The sequence below is a fragment of the Micromesistius poutassou genome, assembly GCF_964030765.1.
Source record: "Micromesistius poutassou genome assembly, chromosome: 2".
NCBI classification, from domain to species: domain Eukaryota; kingdom Metazoa; phylum Chordata; class Actinopteri; order Gadiformes; family Gadidae; genus Micromesistius; species Micromesistius poutassou.
In genome coordinates this window covers 4,843,660-4,867,500 of record NC_140272.1, presented here as the reverse complement: position 1 = coordinate 4,867,500, position 23,841 = coordinate 4,843,660, and the positions used below count along the sequence as shown (strand labels likewise).

Here is a 23,841-nt window from a genome sequence, read left to right as displayed (position 1 = left end):
CATGTAGCAGAGGACAACTGGTCAGGACGAGAAGGAATGACATTAAAATAGAGCGGGCATGACACGTAGCATAGGACCACAGGTCAGGAAGAGAGCGAATGACGTGTAGCACAGGACCAAGGAGAGAGGGAATGACGTGTAGCACAGGACCAAGGAGAGAGGGAATGACGTGTAGCACAGGACCAAGGAGAGAGGGAATGACGTGTAGCACAGGACCAAGGAGAGAGGGAATGACGTGTAGCACAGGACCAAGGAGAGAGGGAATGACGTGTAGCACAGGACCAAGGAGAGAGGGAATGACGTGTAGCACAGGACCAAGGAGAGAGGGAATGACGTGTAGCACAGGACCAAGGAGAGAGGGAATGACGTGTAGCACAGGACCAAGGAGAGAGGGAATGACGTGTAGCACAGGACCAAGGAGAGAGGGAATGACGTGTAGCACAGGACCACAGGTCCGGAAGAGGAGAGGGAATGACGTGTAGCACAGGACCACATGTCTAATTTAACTGCGGTAGCTACAAGGCTACAAGGCGTACATGGTTAAAATCGTTAGCAAACTTGCAGGTTGCGCCCTGTGCCGCATATTTAATACATCTCCAAAAAACCCAGTGGAGTCAGAGTAACCCCATCTGTTCGGGGTCACGACCTCACAACCTCCCCGCCCCTTACCCCTCTCTGCTGAGACCCTGAATAGAAACACAGATCTATAATTCACCAGCGTGATCTCGTTAATCAGAGGTCATTCTGCCTCCCATGTCTGCCTTGGGAGGAGGAGGAGGAGGAGAGAGGGAGGAAAGGGAGAGAAGGATGAGAAGCAGAGGGGGAATGAGGAGGAGGAGAGGAGCAGAGGGGGAAGGAGGAGGAGGAGAAGCAGGAGCAATATCAAAGTCTTTCCTGGCTCATTGGTATTCCAGCAGAGTTCTGGGAAGAGGGGCGGGAAACGACAGGAGGAAGAGCAAAAAGAGAAGAGGAGGAGAGGGGGGGAGAGGAGAGGGGGGGAGAGGAGAGGAGAGGAGAGGAGATGGAGGAGAGGGGAGGAGAGGGAGGAGAGGGGGGGAGAGGGGGAGCTGACCTCAGATGAACTGATGTGTTCCTGACTGCATGTTGAACTCCTTCTAACAGCAGGTTCCTCCGTTATTTTAATGAACATCTATTGTTTTATTCACACTTTCTTTGATCCTAACATTTTCTTTTGATCTTTTTCTCAGTTTTCAAGCGTGTGCAGTTTTAGTTTTAGTTTGAGAAGAGTCCATCTTTTATGAGCACTGCTCCTGAATTATAACCAGCCCTTATAATAACTGATGCATGATGCATCCTATCTATAATATAATAATGTAACGGCTGCACTATGTATCACATCTATAATATAGTGAGATAACTGCTTTATATTGAATCACATCTACAATGTAGTTCTATAGCTGCAGTACAATGTAAATCACCTATAATATAATAATATAACTGCTGAATAATGAATCACATTTACAATATAATTATATAACTGCAGTACAATGTACATCATCTCTAATATAATAATATGACTGCTGTATAATGAATCACATCTTCAATATAATTATATAACTACTGTACAATGTACATAATCTAGAATATAATAATATAACTGCTTTATAGTATATATATATATATATATATATATATAGGTACTATAATATTAGTACTATAACTTAATAGTATAGCTATATAAAGTGTCTAACAAGTGATACAATATAACATTAAATACAGCACATAATATAACGATAATATTTGATTGTATAATTGTACAATTTAACCTCTAGGATGTAAACAGTATTCTACACCACAACACAATGCAGTACTTTTCCAAGAGGAACGTCTGGATGGCTAGAGTTTAGGGAGAAAAATTGGCCACATGCTAACACAATAAACAAAATAACCTGAGAATATTCTTGGCACAGCATGTTGTACCATCAAATCAATCTTCTCTCGGGTCTCCCAGTCTGAGCTAAAGGAAGGCACTGCTGACAAAGTGCTTTTTTCCCTCAAGTTATATATTTCTTCATACTGTGTTTTCTGGGGGGTATAGCAATGTTGTACTGTACCTGTTTTCTCTCAGTCTGCTTGGTGACAAAACATCTTAACAAATATCATCTGCATCTTTTATACAAAGCATCCCAAATGTCATAACTAATGGGCCTCTCCTCAGTGTCCCGGTGGGCTGGATTGTGATTCGTGTTCTGAGGAAATATCACTAAATATCACCAAATGCCAGGCTTGAATAGTCCCCAGCTGTAGCAGGACGCAGGGGGGCCTTCTGTCCTCCTGTACTCAAGATCCCTATCTTCAATGGTCTGCTCCTCTCTCCTCTCTCCTCTCTCCTCTCTCCTCTCTCCTCTCTCCTCAGTCTCCACCCAAAGGAGCCACCATCCCCTACAGACCGTCTCCGGCCCCAGGGACTGTACTACTATCAGGAAACCAGGTACGCTTTAAACTACAACTACCAGGAAACCAGGTACACTGTTAAACTACAACTACCAGGAAACCAGGTACGCTGTTAAACTACAACTACCAGAACGACAGGTACGCTATTAAACTACAACTACCAGGAAACCAGGTACGCTTTAAACTACAACTACCAGGAAACCAGGTACACTTTAAACTACAACTACCAGGAAACCAGGTACGCTTTAAACTACAACTACCAGGAAACCAGGTACGCTGTTAAACTACATCTACCAGAACGACAGGTACACTTTAAACTACAACTACCAGGAAACCAGGTACGCTTTAAACTAGAACTACCAGAACGACAGGTACACTATTAAACTACAACTACCAGGAAACCAGGTACGCTATTAAACTACAACTACCAGGAAACCAGGTACGCTTTAAACTACAACTACCGGAACGACAGGTACACTATTAAACTACAACTACTAGGAAACCAGGTACGCTGTTAAACTACAACTACCAGAACGACAGGTACGCTATTAAACTACAACTACCAGGAAACCAGGTACGCTTTAAACTACAACTACCGGAACGACAGGTACACTATTAAACTACAACTACTAGGAAACCAGGTACGCTTTAAACTAGAACTACCAGAACGACAGGTACACTATTAAACTACAACTACCAGGAAACCAGGTACGCTATTAAACTACAACTACCAGGAAACCAGGTACGCTTTAAACTACAACTACCGGAACGACAGGTACACTATTAAACTACAACTACTAGGAAACCAGGTACGCTTTAAACTAGAACTACCAGAACGACAGGTACACTATTAAACTACAACTACCAGGAAACCAGGTACGCTTTTAAACTACAACTACCAGGAAACCAGGAACACTATTAAAGTACAACTACCAGTAAACCAGGTACACTGTTAAACTACAACTACCAGAACGACGGGTACACTATTAAACTACAATTAACCAGAACTACCAGGAAACCAAGTGAAGTACTGCAACGACCAGGAAACAGGTGAACAATTGAACTATTAAACTAACAAACTTTAGGATAGGATTTAGGATTTAGGTATAGCAATCCATGTTGATCAAACTGGAACTACTAAAAATCCTAAACGTATAGGCCAAATGGAAATACTGATGCAATCTATTAGTATTACTTAAGTGTCTATAGAATTATGTGTGACATTCAACTGACCATTGACTAATACTCACATACACTCACATATCCAAACAAAACACCACAATATGTCAAGATAAGATTTATATGAAGTTACATTTATTTGATACTGGTTTGAGGTACATATAAAAAAAAGTAGTGTTGGATATTTATTGGGGATTCTCTGATTTAAATGATCAAGATTAATGATTAAATCGATCAAGGTCTACCGTTACGATCAGAAGCCAAAGCCCTTCATTTATGCCCAGAACACAAACCGGATCCCAGACGTCTCCCCAGAATACATGAGCTGAGCTCAGGACCCTGGAGAAACCTCTTAATATTCATTTCATCACCAAATTCATTTACAAGGTGAATTAACTTTGCTATTTGTACTTAAGAAATATAAAAATATACAATTCCCAAGGATTTCTTTCTGTTTTTATGTCAGCTAATTAAGATTTTAACATCAAAGTTGAAGCCATTATTTTATGCATTAATTAATAACGCTTTGGCCTTCAACTGGAAAGTTGCAGAGCATTTATTATTCAAATGTCAACCAACAAACGTGTTTAATGAAACGTCCCAATAAATGATGTTCTGGTCTAAGGGCAGCCTCACATATTCTTGGGACTTGATCTCAGAACACGGCGCGGTGGAAGTCTAGAGCCCTCACCGATTCAACAGGTTTCTGGACTGAGATGTAATGGTCTTTGGATGAATACGAAGGAGGGCAGTCGGACTCTGGTCTCTTTAGCTTCAAAGCGAAAACCTTTGTGTGTGTGTTCCAGGTGTTTGAGGCATCAGACTTCGGCTCCCACCCTCTGTTCTCCATGGCCCAAGGAGGAGTAGACCTTCAGCAGGTGAGTGCTCCTGTCCTACCGATAGCCCAGCTATAAACCAGGGGCGTCACCGGACCTTATTCACTGGGGCACGTGCCTTAGTAAAAGTCTCCAGTGCCCCAGTAAAATTCTAATGCCGCTCTCGTTGGAACCGGCATTCAAAAGCGCATCTCCCTGCCTGCTTTAGTCTTCACTCGAGGCTGTCACTTACCAGCCAATGAAAAAAAAGGGAAAAAGAAAAAAGGAAAAAAGAAAGGGGCCATAATAGCCAATCAGGAAATAGCACATCTGTATCTGGGTAAGATTACTTGTTTGACAGAAAAAATTACAAGTTAATCGCTGTTATAGAATGTTGCCCACATAACTAGCATCTGTTTTTCAATGCTTTTAGCGTCATTGTAGCTTAAGTGTACCAGCTTGCGATCTCTCCCTCACACACACACACACACACACACACACACACACACACATGCGTAGGCTATGTACACATGCAGACAATTAATAATTTATACGTATACTGTAGAGAGAGTCCTATAAAGTATGTTGTTTGTGAAGCTGTCCTACTGTAAAACTAATCAGCCTTCTGAAAAACTATTCAGAGATGGACATCAGAAATTCTTACAGAACAAAGGCAGAGGTAGAGGAACAGTGAGGAGAGATGAGGAGGAGGATGAGGGAGGTATGATAATTCCCACATTAATGGTAACATTAACATTTATGCTGGTAATAGACAGTGCTGTCAATGGTAATAATATACACAGAATCAGGGTAGCCTATATATCACTAAAAGTCAGTATTAAGGCTTTAGTATTTACGCTACAAGTTCTAAAAGCTAAAGTACTTTGCATGAAGTCATTGCCTCAATATTATCAGCAAATCAGGATGTAGGCTATGGATCTGCTTGAATTTAGGTGTTGGCCATCCCCAAAATGTACCAGAATACAGGAAATCACATCAAACAAATTCAAAATTTTCTGGGGGAGGACCACCCGGACCCCCCTGACTCCTTATGCAACAACTACTGGGGGCCCATTTGTGCTAAAGTTCTTAATCTTTCCCTGTCCATAGCTGTTTATTTCAGATTGCACGCATATTAAAAAAATATTCTTAAAAATGGATTGGGAGTTGGGGGCCTGTGCCCCAGCAAAGCTCTTGGTCTAGAAACGCCCCTGCTATAAACCCATCCGTCAAACTTAGAAATTGGCCAGGCTCCGATTACAAAAGTAACGGATCATCTCTGTGCAAGAAGCCATAGAAATGTACTTTTACATTTATGGTTTTTAGCAGATGCTTTGATCCAAACTCAACCCAACTCACAATAAGTCCATTGGTCATAAGAAGGAGAAACAACAATATCTCTGTTGGTACAGTAAGGATGTCATCCTTACTGTAATCCTTACAAGTGCCAAGCACTAACCACCGCTAGGTTAACCCATTCCCCATACACAACAGAGATAGCTAGGATAAGCTGCACAATGCTCTTTTTAAGTGCCAGGACGTACGACCTACGTGCGTAAGATGGGTGTTTTAAGTAGAGTAAGCGAGGAGAATGGGGGGTGAGGGGGGAGGCTCTGCAAAGTCCAGGTGAACTCTGAACAAGTGAGATATGAATGTGTTCCATTTCTTTACATGTTGTGCGTTCAGACTTACAGACCCTCTCTGATGAACCATCCCTTCGTTCTGTTCTCTCCCAACCCTTTCAGAGCTTCACACACGTTCCATTATTAATATAACAAGTTGGTTCGTAGCTAGCGCTGCAGAAACTTCAGATTAAAAAGAGCAAGGCCACTAGAGAAGTCTGAACACTTGATCACGCAGCTAACGATGCACTGATCGAGTCCCCGGTCGATCGCAGCTGCTCCTGAATCAGAGATGAGCGGCTCTTAACCTTCAGGTCCAGGGAATAGTTACATCACTTCCTGATGGATGGTCCGGAAACACGTAGTTCACGTGCAGTGGGAAGATGAATTGGGAATGCTGCTCCTAAGGGAGGGAGGGAGAGAGAGAGAGAGAGAGAGAGGGGGGGGGGGGGGGAGGAGAGAGAGCGAGAGAGGGAGAGAGACAGAGAGAGAAAGAGAGGGGGAGAGAGAAAGAGAGGGGGAGAGAGAGGGAGAAATAAAGAGAGAGAGAGAGAGTCGGAGCATACTTTGGATTCTGGTGGTAGTAGGGTGAATGCTAAGAGGAACGAAAGAAGAGAGCGAGAGAGAGAGAGTAAGAGAGAGAGAGGAAAAGAGAAGGGAGGTAGAGAGAAACAGACAGTGTGGGAGAGAAACATTTAGAAAATAGAGAGAGAGAGACAGAGAGGAAGAGAGAGAGAGGTTGTACACATTGATCGACAAATCAGTGATGGAAGGATGACAGGAAGAAGGAGGGGGGAGCTGGGGGGGTAGAGAGGGAGGACAGGAAGGGGGGGGGGGGCTGGGGGGTGTGAGGGGGGGCAGCAGTGCTGACAGAAAGATCTAGAGAGGGTTTAAGGAGTGCTGTCTGTCCACCAATCAAGTCGCTGCTGTTTTCATAAATTACTGACGAGGTGATTACATCCTGTCTGTCTGTCTGTCTGTCTGTCTGTCTGTCTGTCTGTCTGTCTGTCTGTATGTGTGTGTGTGTGTGTGTGTGTGGTGTGAGAGTGTGTCTGTGTGAGAATGTGTGTGAGAGAGAAAGAGATTTAAAGAGAGACAGAGAGTCATTTTCCTCATATTCTTCCTCATATCGTACCTCCTGACTCCTGTTCTTGTGGATTTCCTGTTCATATCCTCTCTTGGGTGACAGGATTTAAACCAGCAACCACTGGGGCGGAATGCCTGCATTTCTAAGTCTCTACCACAAAGCTGAGGAGCAGCCTTTTGATTGTGATGATCAACTGTAGAAAAGGGTTCAGAAGTGAGGTTTACTGTGACCCCTGCTGCCTGTGATGAAATGGATATCCCCTGCTGGCTTTATTCTGCTTTACACACACACACACACACACACACACACACACACACACACACACACACCTTTGTGCATACAGGCCTGCACACACACGCACACACACACACACACACACGCACACATACACACTAACAGACATACATGCACACACACATGCATGCACACACACACAGAAAATCAATAATCCTTGGAGTGACTGTAAATGTATCCTCCGCTGTACATCAGATACCTGCCAGAGGGTCTGTGCCCTCTGCTCCCCTACTGCATACTGAACTACATCAACCTTATCTGAAAACATATTTACTGCATATCAACTGTTGATCACTAGTTTGCCCCGTTGAGGAACCCTGAACCTAAAGCATTTCATTGCCTTCAGTGACTTCTGCTTGTTATTTCCATATGCATATGACAATACAACTTAGAACATATTTACTGCTCATAAGCCACATCTTAAATTCATATTCAGTGCTTGTAGACCGTATCTTAAAACCTATGTTAGGCTTTTAAAGCTTATCTTTCAGGACCTTTCCAGTAATGTGGGGCTGACCCGGTATTGATTGGATATCATGTTGCAGCAAATGGATCCAGAGGAACAGATCTGATGGCTCTGTGCTGCTACACAGCTCCAGACTCACCCGCTCTCCATTTAAACTATACTCCCGAAGATTGATACTTCCACTATACTCTGCAGTTTGTAGAAGTACTTCAACTATTCTCTGCTGAGGAAAACACAAACTTTACTGTACTGATTAATACATGACCTATACTGACGAAAACTACTACTATACTTACTCTAATGATTAATACTCAACCTATACTCTACTGTACTGATTAATACTTTCACTATACTCTACAATACTGAGGAAAACTAAAACTATGCTCACTGTACTGATTAATACTCAGTGGTGGGCCGTCAGGGCCAGCAGGGCCTTCTCTGCTGGACCTGTCAAAATCTAAATAATATCAGTGTTCAAAATGGCAAATAGTAACTTTTGAAAGTTACTAGCCCTGTGGTCTAGCGCCTATTTTGGCCGAATTTCAGACACTGATAATATATATTTATTTTATTTTATTTTATTACATTAATGTGTGTCTGAACGCATCTTAATTCCATATTTATTTCAGTACATTACAATATAATTCCAAAAGGAAAACAGTTCTTTTTGTAAGGCTGAGCTCAGCTGAATAACGCATCACAGCTACATGGACCAGCGGGGCCAGCACTAGAAGTATTGCTAGTCTTCTGCTCAAGCTACCACCTCCCATTGGATAATAAATTTGACTGACGTGTGTCATCAGCCAATCAAATTAAATTGACGTGTAGTGATAGAACGCCCCCAGGGCCCAGCAATATGCCGGAGCTGGCCCCCGGTGATGTCATCAGGGAAGTTTGAAACGTTGGCGGGTAGTGAGAGAGAGTTGATATGAACTACTATTGCCACCGCCTTCACACCACCTAGCAATCCTGTTTGATCTCCTTCGTTTGCCTTTTTCAAGGCGATCGTTTGGAGAGAAGACAGAGTTAATTTCAAGCAATCTTTCTCAACTCTCAAGCGCATTAAAGCGTACTCGCGGAGTCGCGGAATGCAACCGGACAGACCCGACTCTCTGGCATCTATTGCCATCGAGAAGGAGCTGCTCATTAAACTAAAACAGGACGCCCGACTGCATGAGGTCATTTAACGTTTTTCCCTGAAAGGATCGGAGGATGGAGTGTTACTTTGTACTGTGTAGGAGGAGCGATAATGTTGTTGTAATACTTTAGTTTATAAAGCATTTTTTTGTAATGATTGGAAACATAAATATATTGCTGGAATTTGGGCAGTAGGCTAAACGGTAATGCTGTGTTTCAGTGATGCCGCTTAGTAGCCACTTTAATGAAATAATAATGAAATGATATGAAAGATCTGATGGTGATGCTGCTTAAGCTGCGGTAAAGCACAAGTCTAGCTGCGGTAATGCACAGTGGTGTGCGTGTGCGCTGTTGTTGTTGAAGATCATCTGTCTTGTTGTTGATGTAATGCAGTAGCGCATAGTGTGATGCACATATGGCTTTGTTGGCTGTATCGGCACCTAATATGATATTTGTGGGCATGTCTGTGGGGGGGTGGGTGGGGGGGGGCGTTGTTGGGCGTTGGAGTTCGTTACTGAAGGCCCTGACTTAAACCCCAGCCCACGGTACGCTACTGTTAATACTCAACCTATACTGATAATACTAATACTTTCACCATACTCTACTGTACTCAGGAATACTTCAAATATACTTTTTCCTTTCAAGTAGGGATGTACAGATTTATCGGCCGTAAATTGTAATCAGCCGTTATTTGCCTTGTTGGCAGCCACAGGCAAATCAGATGACATTCACAGATGACACTGGTTGATGGTTAATTGTTGTCTTGCATGATTTATTTTCACTAAACCGATCTGTCATGTGAAAGAAGGTTATATTAAAGGTTGTTTCACTCATTTGTGTGATTAAATGTGGGTTGATGAAGGATTGTGAGACTAAAACAGTTCAGTTATTTCTTTATTATCTTTGCCACAAAAGGATATAAAAAAATGATAGACAAAACATTGGTATCGCTATCAGCTATTGTTATCTTAAACAGCGGCATGGACCCAGGATTTCAATCGGTGCACCCCTATCAAGTATACTATATTACTAAGAAAACCATTATTAAAGCTGGTATATAACTGAATAAAGAATAAAATATACACAAGGGAGACACCACACAGTTCATCTGAACACACTGGTTTTTGTTCAACTGTAAATTTGATCAAATACTACTTCTACTGCTACATATATAGCACTGGATTTGATTGTATGCTCCGATTATGAATGTAGGCTGTATGTATGGATTAATGGTTCTCAGCATCAATTGTAAGACATGTTGGATAAAAGTACAGCAATAGTGGTAGTTTATCCTGCGGTTCTAATAAAGTAATACCAGACCTTTTGGATTTAAGAACATACAGATACAGATTTGTACTGACTAGTAGTGAGTACTGTGCTGCCGTTTAAACACCATGCAAATAATAAGGCAAATAGGATCAGGCAGAATCCTGCCACCCCCCCTCACTCTCCCTCTGCCTCCCTCTCTCTCTCTCTCTCTCTCTCTCTCTCTCTCTCTCCCTGCCCCTCCTTCTCTGCGCCTCTATCTCTCTCGTCCCACTCTCTCAACATAACTGCACTTCTATGCATCTCACTTCATGAGTTAGCATCAAAGAGGCAGATTAGTTAGCCAGTACCACTGAACTAGAAACACTGAGCTAGTTAGCACTGAGCTAGTTAGCAGTGAGATAGCCAGCACTGAGCTAGTTAGCACTGAGATAGTTAGCACTGAGGTAGTTAACACTGAGCTAGTTAGCACTGAGCTAGTTAGCACTGAGCTAGTTAGCACTGAGATAGTTAGCGCTGAGATAGCTACCGCTGCTAAGCTGTTATATAAGATGTGCTTAATTTCAGGATTTAGATACAGACACACAGACACATAGACACACATACACACACACACACACACTTTCTTAATATTCTCTCTCTGTAGCTCTCTCTCACACACACACACACATATACACACACACACACACACACACACACACACACACACACACACACACACATATACAAACACACACACACACACACACACACACACCCGACTACTCTCCCTACCCATCCCTCAGCTCTCACATCTCTCACATTTCCACTTCTTTGATCTTCATTTTTGGAAAAGGGCTCAAAGAAAAATCATAATCTTCAGACGACGGATAGTTACAATCAAACTATGGCAGCCGGGAAGGGTCAAAAGTGGGTTAAGCCAAAGTGGTTTGACTTTAGAAATCTCAGCTCTCTAAGCTGAAATGAAGCTAATGGCCTCCCCCCCCTCCCCCTCTCCCCCTTTATTAGCTCCCACCTCGCCCTGAGTGGAAAATGCACATTCACTCGTTCTCCAGAACACCAGAGAGGGCTTATTATTATTATTTTGTTGTGTGTGTCTGCAGTTCTCTGCATCATAGGGGAGATGTGCACATATTTTCGGCCCTTTGATAAGTGGAGGACTTGATGTATCTGACAGGTCTTTATATCTATGTCGTTATTGATATCTACATCTATGATATCCCCTGATATATATGTAATAGGACTTGATATCAATGAACATGGTTGATGTATATGATACAATTAGTTATTTATGATAGGATATTTATAATAGGACTTCATATCAATAATAATATGACTTGATCTATCTATGATACGATTTCATATATCTAGGATAGGACTTGATACGTCTATGATAGGCCATGGTCCATGATAACACTTGATATATACACTGTATATGATAAGACTTGAATGATATATGACAGGACTCTAAACATCTATGCTAGGATTTTACAAATCTATGATCGGACTTGATATGTCTATGATAGGACTTGATATATGATTTGATTTCATATATCTATGAAAGGACTTGATATGTCTATGATAGGACTTGATAGATGATAAGATTTGATGTATCTATGATAGGACTTGATATATGATAAGATTTGATATATATATATATATATATATATATGATAGGCCTTGATATACTGTATATATGAAAGGATTTGGTCTATGATAGGACTTGACATATATATGATAGGACTTAATATGTTTATATCAAGGCTTGATATATGATATATGCACTTCTTATCTATATATATGATAGCTTCTGATATCGATGCTGTCTGAGCTTTACTAACAAGCTGTTTCTCTCTGTTTCAGGCGTATGCAGTTCAGAGCCAGTATGGCGTTCCACACTCAGAGGTAAGCAAGGACACTTACCTTTGTCCACACAAAGCCAACGCCTTGAGACGGCTCATACCTGTTTAAACCAGTATGGGGCTGTTTCATGGTTTGATTTTACAGATGATTGCTGTTTCTTCTGTATCAGGGACTCCTGCTCATTTGAAAAGCAACAAAAGCCTTTATTATAATTGCAGTAAATGTGACTCATGCCGGGATTCTACTTTTGAATTTCTTGCGTTTGATTGAATGTTTCTCTCTCTCTCTCCAGTTGGCCAAACTTCACCAGTTGTCCATGCAGCAGCAGGTTCTGACCCCGATGAGCCAATCAGCAACACAACAGCTTCTATCTGGTGTGTAGACACACACACACACACACACACACACACACACACACACACACACACACACACACACACACATGCATACACACACATGCATACACACACATACATACACGCACATGCACACACACACACACACACACACACACACACACACACACACACGCTCACACACATACACACATACACACGCACACACACAAGCACACATACATACACATACATACAAACACCGACACATACACAAACACTGAGACACACACACACACACACACACCAAAGTTGTAACCACCCATCAAGGCGCTGCAGAAAATAAATCACCCAAAGTTGAGTATTCGGCTCGGAATGAAACATCACACAAACATTTAATAATTAAACATTTAATTATGGAAATAATACAACAACAAAAGCGTAACATCAAAGTAACGGCAAATAATTATGAAAAGAATTAACAACAAAAACTGTAACAGCGTACAGCACAAAAATACACCTCTTTAAATAACCTTGTGAGCAAAGTGTCTTCAAACACGACGGCACGACTTCCGTCCTCCACGACGTTCACAAAGACGTTCCAACGCAATCACCAGAGACCGGGGCGCCGCTGACGCGCCCTGCCGCTGACAGCGCTCCGCCGGCTGTCTGTGTACAGCGGCAGCCGTACGCGCTGACTGAGATAAACCTTGACGCGGCGTTCAGACGCTCGCAGATGAGGTAACCGGGGGTAACGGCGCTGACACAGGACTTGAAACGGCTCTGCTCCCTGGTGTCCGTCCGGCTGATCAAAGCCGAGCCCGTCGGCGCGGAGAGGAGCCGGAGTCCCGGCGTCTCCGAGGGAGAGTTCACACAGAAAAACAAACAAAGTCGCTTGAAAGTCGAGCGTCTGCGTGATGCGGTCCGCTGCCCGTCGAGATGCACACACCCGGTTCACGCTTTGTACACAACACACAAACACACACACAGTGCGAGGAGCACACACACACAGGCAGGCGTACATTCACACATTCACGCATACACACACGTCTCCCTCACAGACACACAGAATCAAAGGCTTTGGGGTGAGAGTGTGTTGGTTATGAGACAGCGCTGTGTTGGGGTGTGTAATGGCGTGTGTGTGTGTGTGTGTGTGTTCACGTCTTTATCTGTTTTCAACTCTGTTTCCACTCTGTCAATCATTTATTTGTCTTTCATTGTCATCACTCTCCCCCTAATGAATCACCACAGAATTTAAACGTTATGTTGACTCAAATGTCTCTCTCTCCCTCTCTCTTTCTCCCTATCTCTGACTCTCTCTGTCTGTGTTTGGGTGCATGTCTCTCTCTCCCTCTCTCTCTCTCTCTCTCTCTCTCTCTCTCTCTCTCTCTCAGGAGCGATGGACACCAGTTGTCAGCAGACCACGTCTCAGGAGCTCCTCATTCCAAACGATGTAAGCCACCCAGATAAACTACCACACACACACACACACACACACACACACCCACACACACACACACACATTGTGTCACAGTGAGTCACTCACTCAGTGACAACATCACTCAAAATTACGTGAGATGTGTCCCGATGTTGACAACCTCCCCCTGTTCCTCCCCCCCTCACCCCCCTGACCCTCTCTCAGCTGATTGGCTCAATCATCGGGCGGCAGGGCACCAAGATCAACGAGATCCGCCAGGTGTCCGGGGCGCAGATCAAGATCGGCAGCCAGATGGACAGCTGCAGCGAGCGCCACGTCACCATCTCGGGCACGCCGGTCGCCATCAACCTGGCCCAGTACCTCATCACCTCCTGGTAGGCACCGACACGCACCGGCCGCCGGGACGTCTGATTGGTCCACTGGACCACAGGAAGGGGCGGGGCTACGTACAGATGCTTCCAGGGTCGAACTCTGAATTTTCTTTTCTCTTTGACAAACGGAAGAGACAGCGTCAGAAATAACTAAAGAACTTGAGTCATTGTGCAGCCGTTTTTATCCCAAGTGACTTAGAGTGAATTCAGATTGAAATGATGACCTGAGCAGGTCGGGCTTAGGGTGTCTGGCTCTAGGCGGTCTATAGTTTAGGATCCACATCGGGGATTGAACCCTGCACCTTCTGGCTGGGGGTCCAACCCCCTCTCCTGATTGTTAAGTGATGACCTCATTTACATTCTGCCTGTAGCCTCGCCGGCGATAGGGCCTCTGTGTATCCTTGCGTCCTTTCCTTATTTATTCCTTGACGTCCTGATACTATTTCCCGTGGATTCGTGTTAATCTCTCGGGGGAGGTGTGATGTGCCCTCCTTGTCGCCGCGGTGATAAACATGCAGACGTGTGATTGGATTCAGGATTAAGCCGACGCCTCACATCCCCCCCTCGCCCCGACACTGACAGCCAATCAGAGCAGGGCAGAGTTCTTAAACACACACATGCATATATATATATATATATATATATGTATAGGTTGATGTACAGACAGAGGCAAGTGTCCTCATAGGAGAGTCTACACACGCACACAACAGTTTAATTACACCTTTCACAGTGATATATATATACACACAGACTGGCAGATGTGGATGTGTGCATGTGTATTGGCACACACACACACGCACGCACGCACGCGCACACAGACACACACACACACACGCACGCACGCACGCACGCGCGCGCATATACACACACACATACAAATTTGCTCCCCGCTCTCACGATTCTGTTCTAATATGCAGCAGGTGTAGATGGGAGTCGTTTCAGTCTGAAATGCCAGGTCAGGGAGGGGTGAGGATGTGTGGAGGATGGCTCCCTGACAGACACGGCCCTCCACGGTTTAATTCTGCAGACACACGGAGACACCGCCAACAATAACTCATAGGAGCTGTTTTCCCGTGGTCACATCCTGCCGACCCCTGAAACCAGAATAGGGAAGCCGAACGTCAATCCCCACGAGGGTTAGACAGTTATTCATGTTGCCAATGAATGATTGAGTGAGTGAATTGTATTTGTATTTATTTTACCATTTTGTATTTGTGAGGGAATGTGTGTGTGTGTGTGTGTGTGTGTGTGTGTGTGTGTGTGTGTGTGTGTGTGTGTGTGTGTGTGTGTGTGTGTGTGTGTGTGTGTGTGTGTGTGTGTGTGTGTGAGTGAGTGAATGGGTGAGTGTTTGAGTAAATAAGTAAGTGAGTGAGTGAGTGTTAGGGGATATGTGTGTATGTGAGTGAATGAGTGAGTGAATTTGTAAGTGGTGAATGGTTGAATGAAATAATGGCTGGATGGATGGATGAATCAATCAGTCAATTGGCCAATCAAACAATCAACACATTGAAAAGCACGTTTTGGGCCAATGTCTAAAATCCTGCTATGTATTTATGAGGGTCGAATTGCTGTGTTTGTATCCGCTCCCACATGTTAACACCTAGCCTGTTAAGGTACCTAGCCTGTTAAGATACCTAGCCTGTTAAGGTACCTAGCCTGTTAAGGTACCTAGCACATAATGGTACTTAGCCTGAAATGGCACTTAGCATGTGGAGTACTTACGCTAGGGGCAGTTAGCAGATAAGGCTACATAGCATATCAGGGGACTTAGCGTGCTAGTCAAATATCACCTGACATCTACTCAGCTTCAATATATAAAAAGCTCTCTCTGATTGGCTGAGGAGATTGTGGAGTGATACTGCCTGGCAGTCCTTGAAGCCTGGCCGCCGTGCGGTGTTTGGTTAGCGGGTAACAGAGTGGAGAGCACAGGGCTTGTTGTGAGTGGAGACACGGCGTCACCCAGCCACCAAACATCACAGACTGCTCTCAGAACTAGACCACTTTGTAGTGTGTGTGAGTGTGTGTGTGTGTGTGTGTGTGTGTGTGTGTGTCTGTGTTTTTGTGTCTGTGCGTGTCTGTGCATGTCTGTGTGTGTGTGTGTGTGTGTGTGTGTGTGTGTGTGTGTGTGTGTGTGTGTGTTTGCATGCATGCCTTTGTATGTGTGTGTGTGTGTGTGTGTGTTTGTGTGCATGCCTATGTATGTGTTTGTGTTTGCGTGCGTGCGTGCCTTTTTGTGTGTGTGTGTGTGTGTGTGTGTGTGTGTGTGTGTGTGTGTGTGTGTGTGTGTGTGTCTGTGTGTCTGTATGTGTGTGTGATTGTTTGCGTGTGTGTCTTGGTGTGTGTGTATGTCTGTGTTTGTGTGTGTGTATGTCTGTGTTTGTGTGTGTGTGTCTGTGTTTGTGTGTGTGTGGGCATCATCTGTGGACACTACAAACACAGCTGCTCTGTCAATCACGACCCACTCCACAGGCTGGGACTCACCGACTTCAAAGTCAACCGATAGGTCGCTAAATGAGCCGCTGCACTTGAGACAGAGTGAACGCATGCTGCAGAAGAGCCGGGGCTACAGAAACTACTCAGCCCAAAATGAAACAGTTGGATTCATCATCTAGCCCAAAGATGTCGGGTTATCTGACGGTGGATTCAGACTCTGAACTAGATTTCTACTCCGTTCTGTCGTGTACCCAATGCTAGTTTGAGGCAGTAACTTACGACAATGACTGAAACAGAACACGTATCGATGTACTATTGAAGATGATAATCAGATGTTAGTTAGACGGTGTATTCTATCTCTCTATGTCTTTCTTAATGAAGAGGTGGTCGGCATGTGAATCATGAACATCCACAGAACTACAAAAGACAGAACAGAATAGAACTGGCCCTATTGAACGCTCGGTTTTTAGAGAGATGACATCGACCATAACAACAACATCCCACTCCCCATTCCAGGCTCCGTGCTGGATAGCTACCCCGAGTGTTTGTTAAAAGCATAGATGATTGTTGTGATGCTCTTTTTCTAAAGCTTGTGGAACAATTTTTGTGGTGCATTATGGGTACTCCAACATAGAAAGAATGGGCACATTGTTTGTGCTCTGATCTAAAGGTGGTTGGGAGTGGTCTGGTACATCACTGAGCCCAGGGTAGTTTTGTACCCGCTATCTGCACTGTTCCAGTTCCTTACGTAACCTTCCTGGAAGCTATATATTTAATTAACTCGTGCTGACTGCTCGTATCATAAGACGGAGGGATGGAGGACGCTCACTGCCTACATAAAGAGGAACCGAACACGACAAAATAAGCCGCTAACACTTAACAATAAGGGTACATGAATGAACCATTAATTGACAGTAGTTAATGCATTAATAAGCATTATTATATAACATTAGCATAGATGGTTAGGGTTAGGTTTGTGTATTGTAGTTCAGTTCTTGTACGTTCAAGTGACTCTGGTTAGGGTTAGAGTTAGGGATTTAGATTTGATGTAATGGGGTTAGGGTTGACCTCAACCTATTACATCATGTATCATCCGTGTTGCCAACCCCCACGCTTCTGGCGTGTGACACACGCTTTCACCTTCAGCCTCACTCTCTCTCACTGCCCCAACAGAGATGAACAGCCGACCGTATTATGGTCACATGTTAGTGGTTGAGCCAAGGGAACGACTTTTAATCTAGAAGATAGCGATAGAAGAGACTAGTGGAAAACTGGGTGTTTCATATGGTGTCTCCATTCATGGAGCTGTCTCTTAAATTACTCCCTGATTGGCGCGATGCTTATCTCTGTGCTAATTGGACAGCTGGTCAGACCCACAGCCCGGAGCCAAGAAGGCGTTCAAGCAAGATTCTGAGATTGGGAAACACAGGTCTTTGGCTTTCATTTGTGAGTGAACCCATATGCTTTTTATTGGGTTAGTGTGCGTCTGATATTCTGAAATCGTTAGTCTTTCCCCGGATGGGAGTAGTCAGGGTGTGGGCGGAGTCAGGCTGTATCCTTAAATCTTAGACGTAAGCCCCTCTCCCTCTCCCACCACATGTGTAAGCTGCACACTAACTTAAAGCCTGAAGGTGGATTGAGTCCAAATATGTGCACGTGATTAAGTGCACGTGCGCGTGCACGTGATTAAGCCCATGGCATCAAAATCTCCCTCCTAACGTGAAAACAGTTACATTGGTTAACATTAACACCATTGGTAAACATGAACACTATGTTGATGATAACTAACCCTAGCTCCCTCTGAATTAACTGTTAGTTAATGCTTATTGCTGTATTAACTAATGTTACTTTAATGTACATGTTCATTAATGTACCCTGATTGTAAAGTGTTACGAACAAACCATAGCAACAGCACCCCCACTGGTGGAGGATTACTGCATTGTGTTTTCTGCTGAAATTACGCCGACCACATGACACCCTTTGCCGTATGTCCAACCAGCTGAAAGTTGGTTGGACAAGTTTAATCGTTTAATCGAAAAGTTTCCGACTTTCATTTTTGATTCTGCTTGAATGTGTTCTGTTGTTTCCTGTTGTGTTCTATTGTTCTGGAACGATCTCTGGGCCGGGCTCCATCCTAATGTTTCCATAACGATTGTGTTTCCTCTTCCCTAAGCCCCACCCCCAGCCACCCCCCCAACTTATACAGCCCCCCCCATCCGTACAGCCCCCCCTACTGTAATCAGTCGCTACCTCCAGCAAACACACCCACCGTCTTATGATTTACTCATTCTCCGTTGTTTATTTCCTTGACCTTTGATTTGCCGTCCAAAATACCCCGAATCCCTTCGACACCCTTGTGAGTTTGTTTGTTTGTTTGTGTGTTTGTTTGTTTGTGTGTGTGCGTCTGTTTTGTTTGTTTGTCGTCCTGAGCTCCTTTAGTTTTGTTTTGTTTTGACTCAGTTCTCGATCTTTAACATGTCTTTGATTTAACCCCTCTAACCCTTCTCCATCCGAACCCTCCCTCCCTCCTCCCTCCCTCCTCCCTCCTCCCTCCCTCCCTCCCCTCCACTCCCTCCTCCTACCCCTACCCCTATCTCCTCCACTCCTCCTCCTCCTCCTCCTCCTCCTCCTCCTCCTCCTCCTCCTACTCCAGTTTAGAGACTGCCAAATCCACCGCCCAGACCTCCTCCATGCTGCCTTCCGTAGACCTCTCCATGAGCTTCACCCAGCCCGTCCCCCCCGCCCCCCCCACCTCCTCCTCCTCCTCCTCCTCCTCCTGCGCCTCCCTGGCAGCGATGGGCGCCGCCATGTCCCACGCTCCCATGCTGGGCGCCCCCTACACCGCCACCCTGCCCTTCTCCGGCCTCATGGGGGTCAAGTCCTTCCCCTACCACCACCTGGCCCTCTCCTCCCCCGGCGCCATGGGGGCCCCGGCGATGGGGGCCCCGGGGATGGGGGCCCCCGCCGCCGCCGCCATGTCCATGTCCATGATGCCCCCAGCGCACGCCGCCGCCGCCGCCGCCCTGGCCTCCTACACCGCCAAGATCTCCTCCAACGCGGGCGCCAACGGCGTGAAGAAGCCCGACCGGCAGAAGTTTGCGCCGTACTGAGCGGGAGGCTGATGGGGGCGTCGCCGCCACCGTCGTCGGGGAGCCACGGTTGCCACGGTTGCCATGGTAGCGTCGGTAGCGTCGGTCGGTCGCCGTAGCAGAACCGGATGGGGCAGACACTCGCTTTCTCTCCTCCTCCTTTCTCTTATTTTTTCTCCCTCCCTTTTTTTTATGATTTGTAAAAATTTTCTACCGTTTTTATCATTTTCGTTCCTCTCTTTTTTTTTCTTCCATCTTTCTTCCAGCTGCCACGTAGCAACAGATGACATCACAGGCCTCTGTCCCCTCCCTATTCGTTAGTATCCTCTTCTTCTTCTTCTTCTTCTTTGTCTAGTGTCGATCTGCCTCGTCAGGCAGAGTACAGCCGGAACGCTAGTTGTCGGGGAGGCCACGGTAACCGTGGTGACACTGTTGTTTTCCGCGGTCGCGGGCCGGTCGAGCCTGTAAAAGCCATATTAAGACTAATAAGCTTTTTTCTCCCTTTCCCCCTTGCTTGTTTCTCGCTCTCCCCCTTTCTCTCCCCCCGATTCTATTGTATGCTCTCGTATTTATTGACTAATATACAACTGTTCCCTCAGAGAGTTTGTATCACCCCGTCACTAACACTGCGCTGAAGGAACTCAGCCTTTATATATGATGATGTCTACTTCCTGTGTATGACCATTTCCTGTATACCACTTTCTCTCTTTTTTTTTGCTTTTTTTTCAAGAGTTTTTGAATAATTAATAATATTAATAAAAAAACAGCAGGTTAAAAGATCAGCTCTTTGACGCTAACAGTTTGTACCTATGTTCTATTTTTATTTTGAAATGTTACTTTTTTTTAAGTTATTTTTAACTTATTGAGGTTGGTAGCTACTATTATATTAACAGTTTTAGAAGATGTTTTTGTTTCGGTTTAATACTGTTCACGACTAGATTCTACTCTTTGTGTTCTGTGCCTGGGTCGGGTTTGACTCAGTGACTTAAAACGATTCCTTTCAGTTGTTTCCTTAAAGAAGAACGTGTATCACTGTACTATTAAAGATGATAATCAGATGTTTCCGTAAGTTAGACGTTTAAAGTTGTGTTTTCTGTCGCCACGTCATAAACACATTCTACATGGAGAGGTGCTTCAAACAGGATTCACTGACATCCACAGAACTACAATAGAACAGAATAGAACCAAATAAAATAGAACTGCACTGGTACGTAGAAAGGTGAGTACAGTATATCTAGACACCGGATCGAACCACGTGTGACATCCAAAGAGGGGGGGGGTTCTCCCAGATGTTTTTATAGTCCACCGGGGAGGTATGTGGATGGACTCTCCCATTTGTGAGGTCACAAAAGGGATCGATTTTGAAAGGGCTTGGAACAACCAACCCACCTCAGCCGCACGCCCGCTGGTTAAAACCAGCAGGTGGACGAATTTGCAGTGGCATCCAACCAAAAAACTTCCACCAATCCCTTTAAGCCTCCCTCCAAAGCCACACCCCCTAAACATGTGACTGGCTCGCTAGCTTTAGCGATAGCTCCTCCTAGTGTCCGTGACAGACTCTTGTCATGCGCAGTGAGGGAGAGGCAGGGGGGCAGAGTGCGTGCAGGTAGACGGGTAGGAAGGTAGACAGGCAGGCAGGCCATCCAGTATTTTCCTAGCCTCGGGCCACCTGGCCAGTCACAGAACCCAGAGTTTTGTTTTTCATTTGCTTTATTGATTGCTGTCAGCAGTGTTGTGCCTGAACGCGTTCATTGAACGATAGCTCATGAACTCGTTCATATTTTGGGCGAACGAGAACTGAACGTACTGTATTACTGCCTGATGAACGTTACTGTGAACGTGTTCATTCTGGTGTCTGTGAACGGCACGCTCTCTCAGTTTAACTTCTTTCAATAGGGTGCCAGATTTCTAAAGAGCCTTCCAGGCGAAAGCCTGGCTAAAACACACTGTAAACAAGCCTTAAAGGACAATTCCGGTATTTTGAACATTGAGCCCCCTTTCTGGTTTGTCTAGGATGAAATAGAGTGGTTGACACCAAATGTTGACGATTGTTCCTGTCTCGGGTATTAGGCTTGTTTCAAATCGTCCCTGCCTGCTTCACAATGGCTGGCTACATGTATGCACAAACCTGTCCTTAAAACATTATTATTATTTTTCAGAAATGTGCAACTTCTTGTTCTTTAATGTTCCAAATCAAGTATCGTAGCGAAATACAGTTTCTGTCGTGTTTTATTTGGCATTTTGTAAATCCATTGATTTCTGTTGGAAGACTCATTGCTCGTTGACCGGAAACGGAAAGGGGGGCTGGTTGTAGTCTTTTCTCTCGGTCTAGCCCTACTGTTGATACGGAGAACCGAGTGAAAAGACTACAAGCAAACATAAACAGCCCCATTTCTGTTTCCGGTTCAGGTCTGGTTTCCGTTTCAATGGGATTTACAAAATGCCAAATAAAACACAACAGAAACTGTTTCACTACGATACTTGATTTGGAACATCAACGAACACCACTCACCACTCATGAGTTGCACATTTCTGAAAATGAACGTTTAGGGTTGTTTTAAGGACAGGTTTGTGCATACATGTAGCCAGCCATTCTGAAGCAGGCAGGGACGATTTGAAATGAGCGAAATACCCGAGACAGGAACAATAGTCAACATTCAGTGTCAATCTCTATTTCCTCCTAGACAAACCAAAAAGGGGGCAATGTTCAAAATACCCGAATTGTCCTTTAAGGCCTGTTTACGGTGTGTTTTAGCCGGGTTTTCGCGTGGAAGGCTCTATAGAAATCTGGCACTCTATTGAACAAAGTTAAACTGCGAGAGAGAGAGAGAGCGTTGGTTCCGAAATAATAGCTCCCAGCAACATATTGAAAAAATTGTTTCAAAATTTTGAATTATGAACTATGAACTGAACTAGTTCATTTTAAAATTTGTGAACTGAACTTTGAACTAGTTCATGTAGAAAGTGAACTTTCCCAACATTGGCTGTCGGGATGTAAAGAGAATTTCAACCAATTTGAAAACAATTTCTTCTAGAATAGCCTGTAGGAGAGCCTTCCCATCTTTAACAATGACATTGTTAGTTGTGTCTGCGATCATGGGTTTGAACTGAGCATGCTCCCAGTGCACCATGGTGTACCATTACTCTAATCACTCTGTAACGATGGAGTCAGTCTTTACAGAGCCAACAGGCCCTCTCTGGGGGAACTAGAGCCCACACATTGATCTGAGAGCTAGACTAAACAGAATGGGCACCAACTGGGGTGCTGTGGTGGTGGAGGGGAGTTGTGGCTCTATTTGTCTGGTAGTGCTATTCTTTTTATTTTCTATTGTGGTTCTATTGTAGTTCTGTGACGGAAGGAGGAAAACGGTAGAGACTCCTGTCAGAGAATCGCAGATTACTGCTGCATGTTTGCCTGGCCTCACTAACACACACACACACACACACACACACACACACACACACACAAAATGTTCCAAAATAGGCCTTTCAGGCCAAATTTGTTGTTACAAAAATATTTGAATAATAAGAATAATTATACTTTATACTGTATTATTTTAAATTGTTATAAGATACAATTTTAATAATTGAAAGACACTTAACAATAAATATTTTCTCCTGTGTTTGATCATGAAAAAACTTTAAAAACTGATTTTAAGACTCAAAGCTGAATCAAACCAGTTGATTCTCTCTCTCCTTCACTGACAGAAGACAAACAGTACAAACCACCGTACACTGAACCAGATAGACCAATCCCTCGTCCCACGTGTGTGGACGTGTGAGAGAGTGTGTGCTAGCTGACAAAAAAACACTTATCTAAATTAGTTGGTAAATGCATTGAATAATTTGTTGTCTCCTGTATGTTTATTTGTTTGATAGATGGTTTGTGTGTTTTTAATAATATTAATAGTAATAATAATAATGTGGTATATTATACAAGCTCACTTATTTTTATAGTCACATGTTCTTGTCCAAACTCACATCTTTCACCCGTCCTCCATGTTGTCCTTTAGCTCCTTTGTTCCATTTGA

At 44.2% G+C, this 23,841-nt stretch overlaps 1 protein-coding gene across 1 annotated transcript in view; it reads left to right on the top strand.

The window, feature by feature from the left end:
- The window catches only part of pcbp4 (poly(rC) binding protein 4), a gene marked incomplete at both ends in the record, with an annotated part of 36,965 nt that extends 17,134 nt beyond the window's left edge, over positions 1–19,831 (top strand). Inside the window, 7 exons of the mRNA XM_084464683.1 lie at positions 2,378–2,452; positions 4,401–4,472; positions 12,145–12,186; positions 12,437–12,518; positions 13,874–13,932; positions 14,122–14,291; positions 19,375–19,831. Coding sequence (XP_084320809.1) covers positions 2,378–2,452; positions 4,401–4,472; positions 12,145–12,186; positions 12,437–12,518; positions 13,874–13,932; positions 14,122–14,291; positions 19,375–19,831 — 957 coding nt within the window. The remainder of the gene's footprint in view (positions 1–2,377; positions 2,453–4,400; positions 4,473–12,144; positions 12,187–12,436; positions 12,519–13,873; positions 13,933–14,121; positions 14,292–19,374) is intronic.
- Between the last annotated feature and the right edge of the window lie 4,010 nt (positions 19,832–23,841).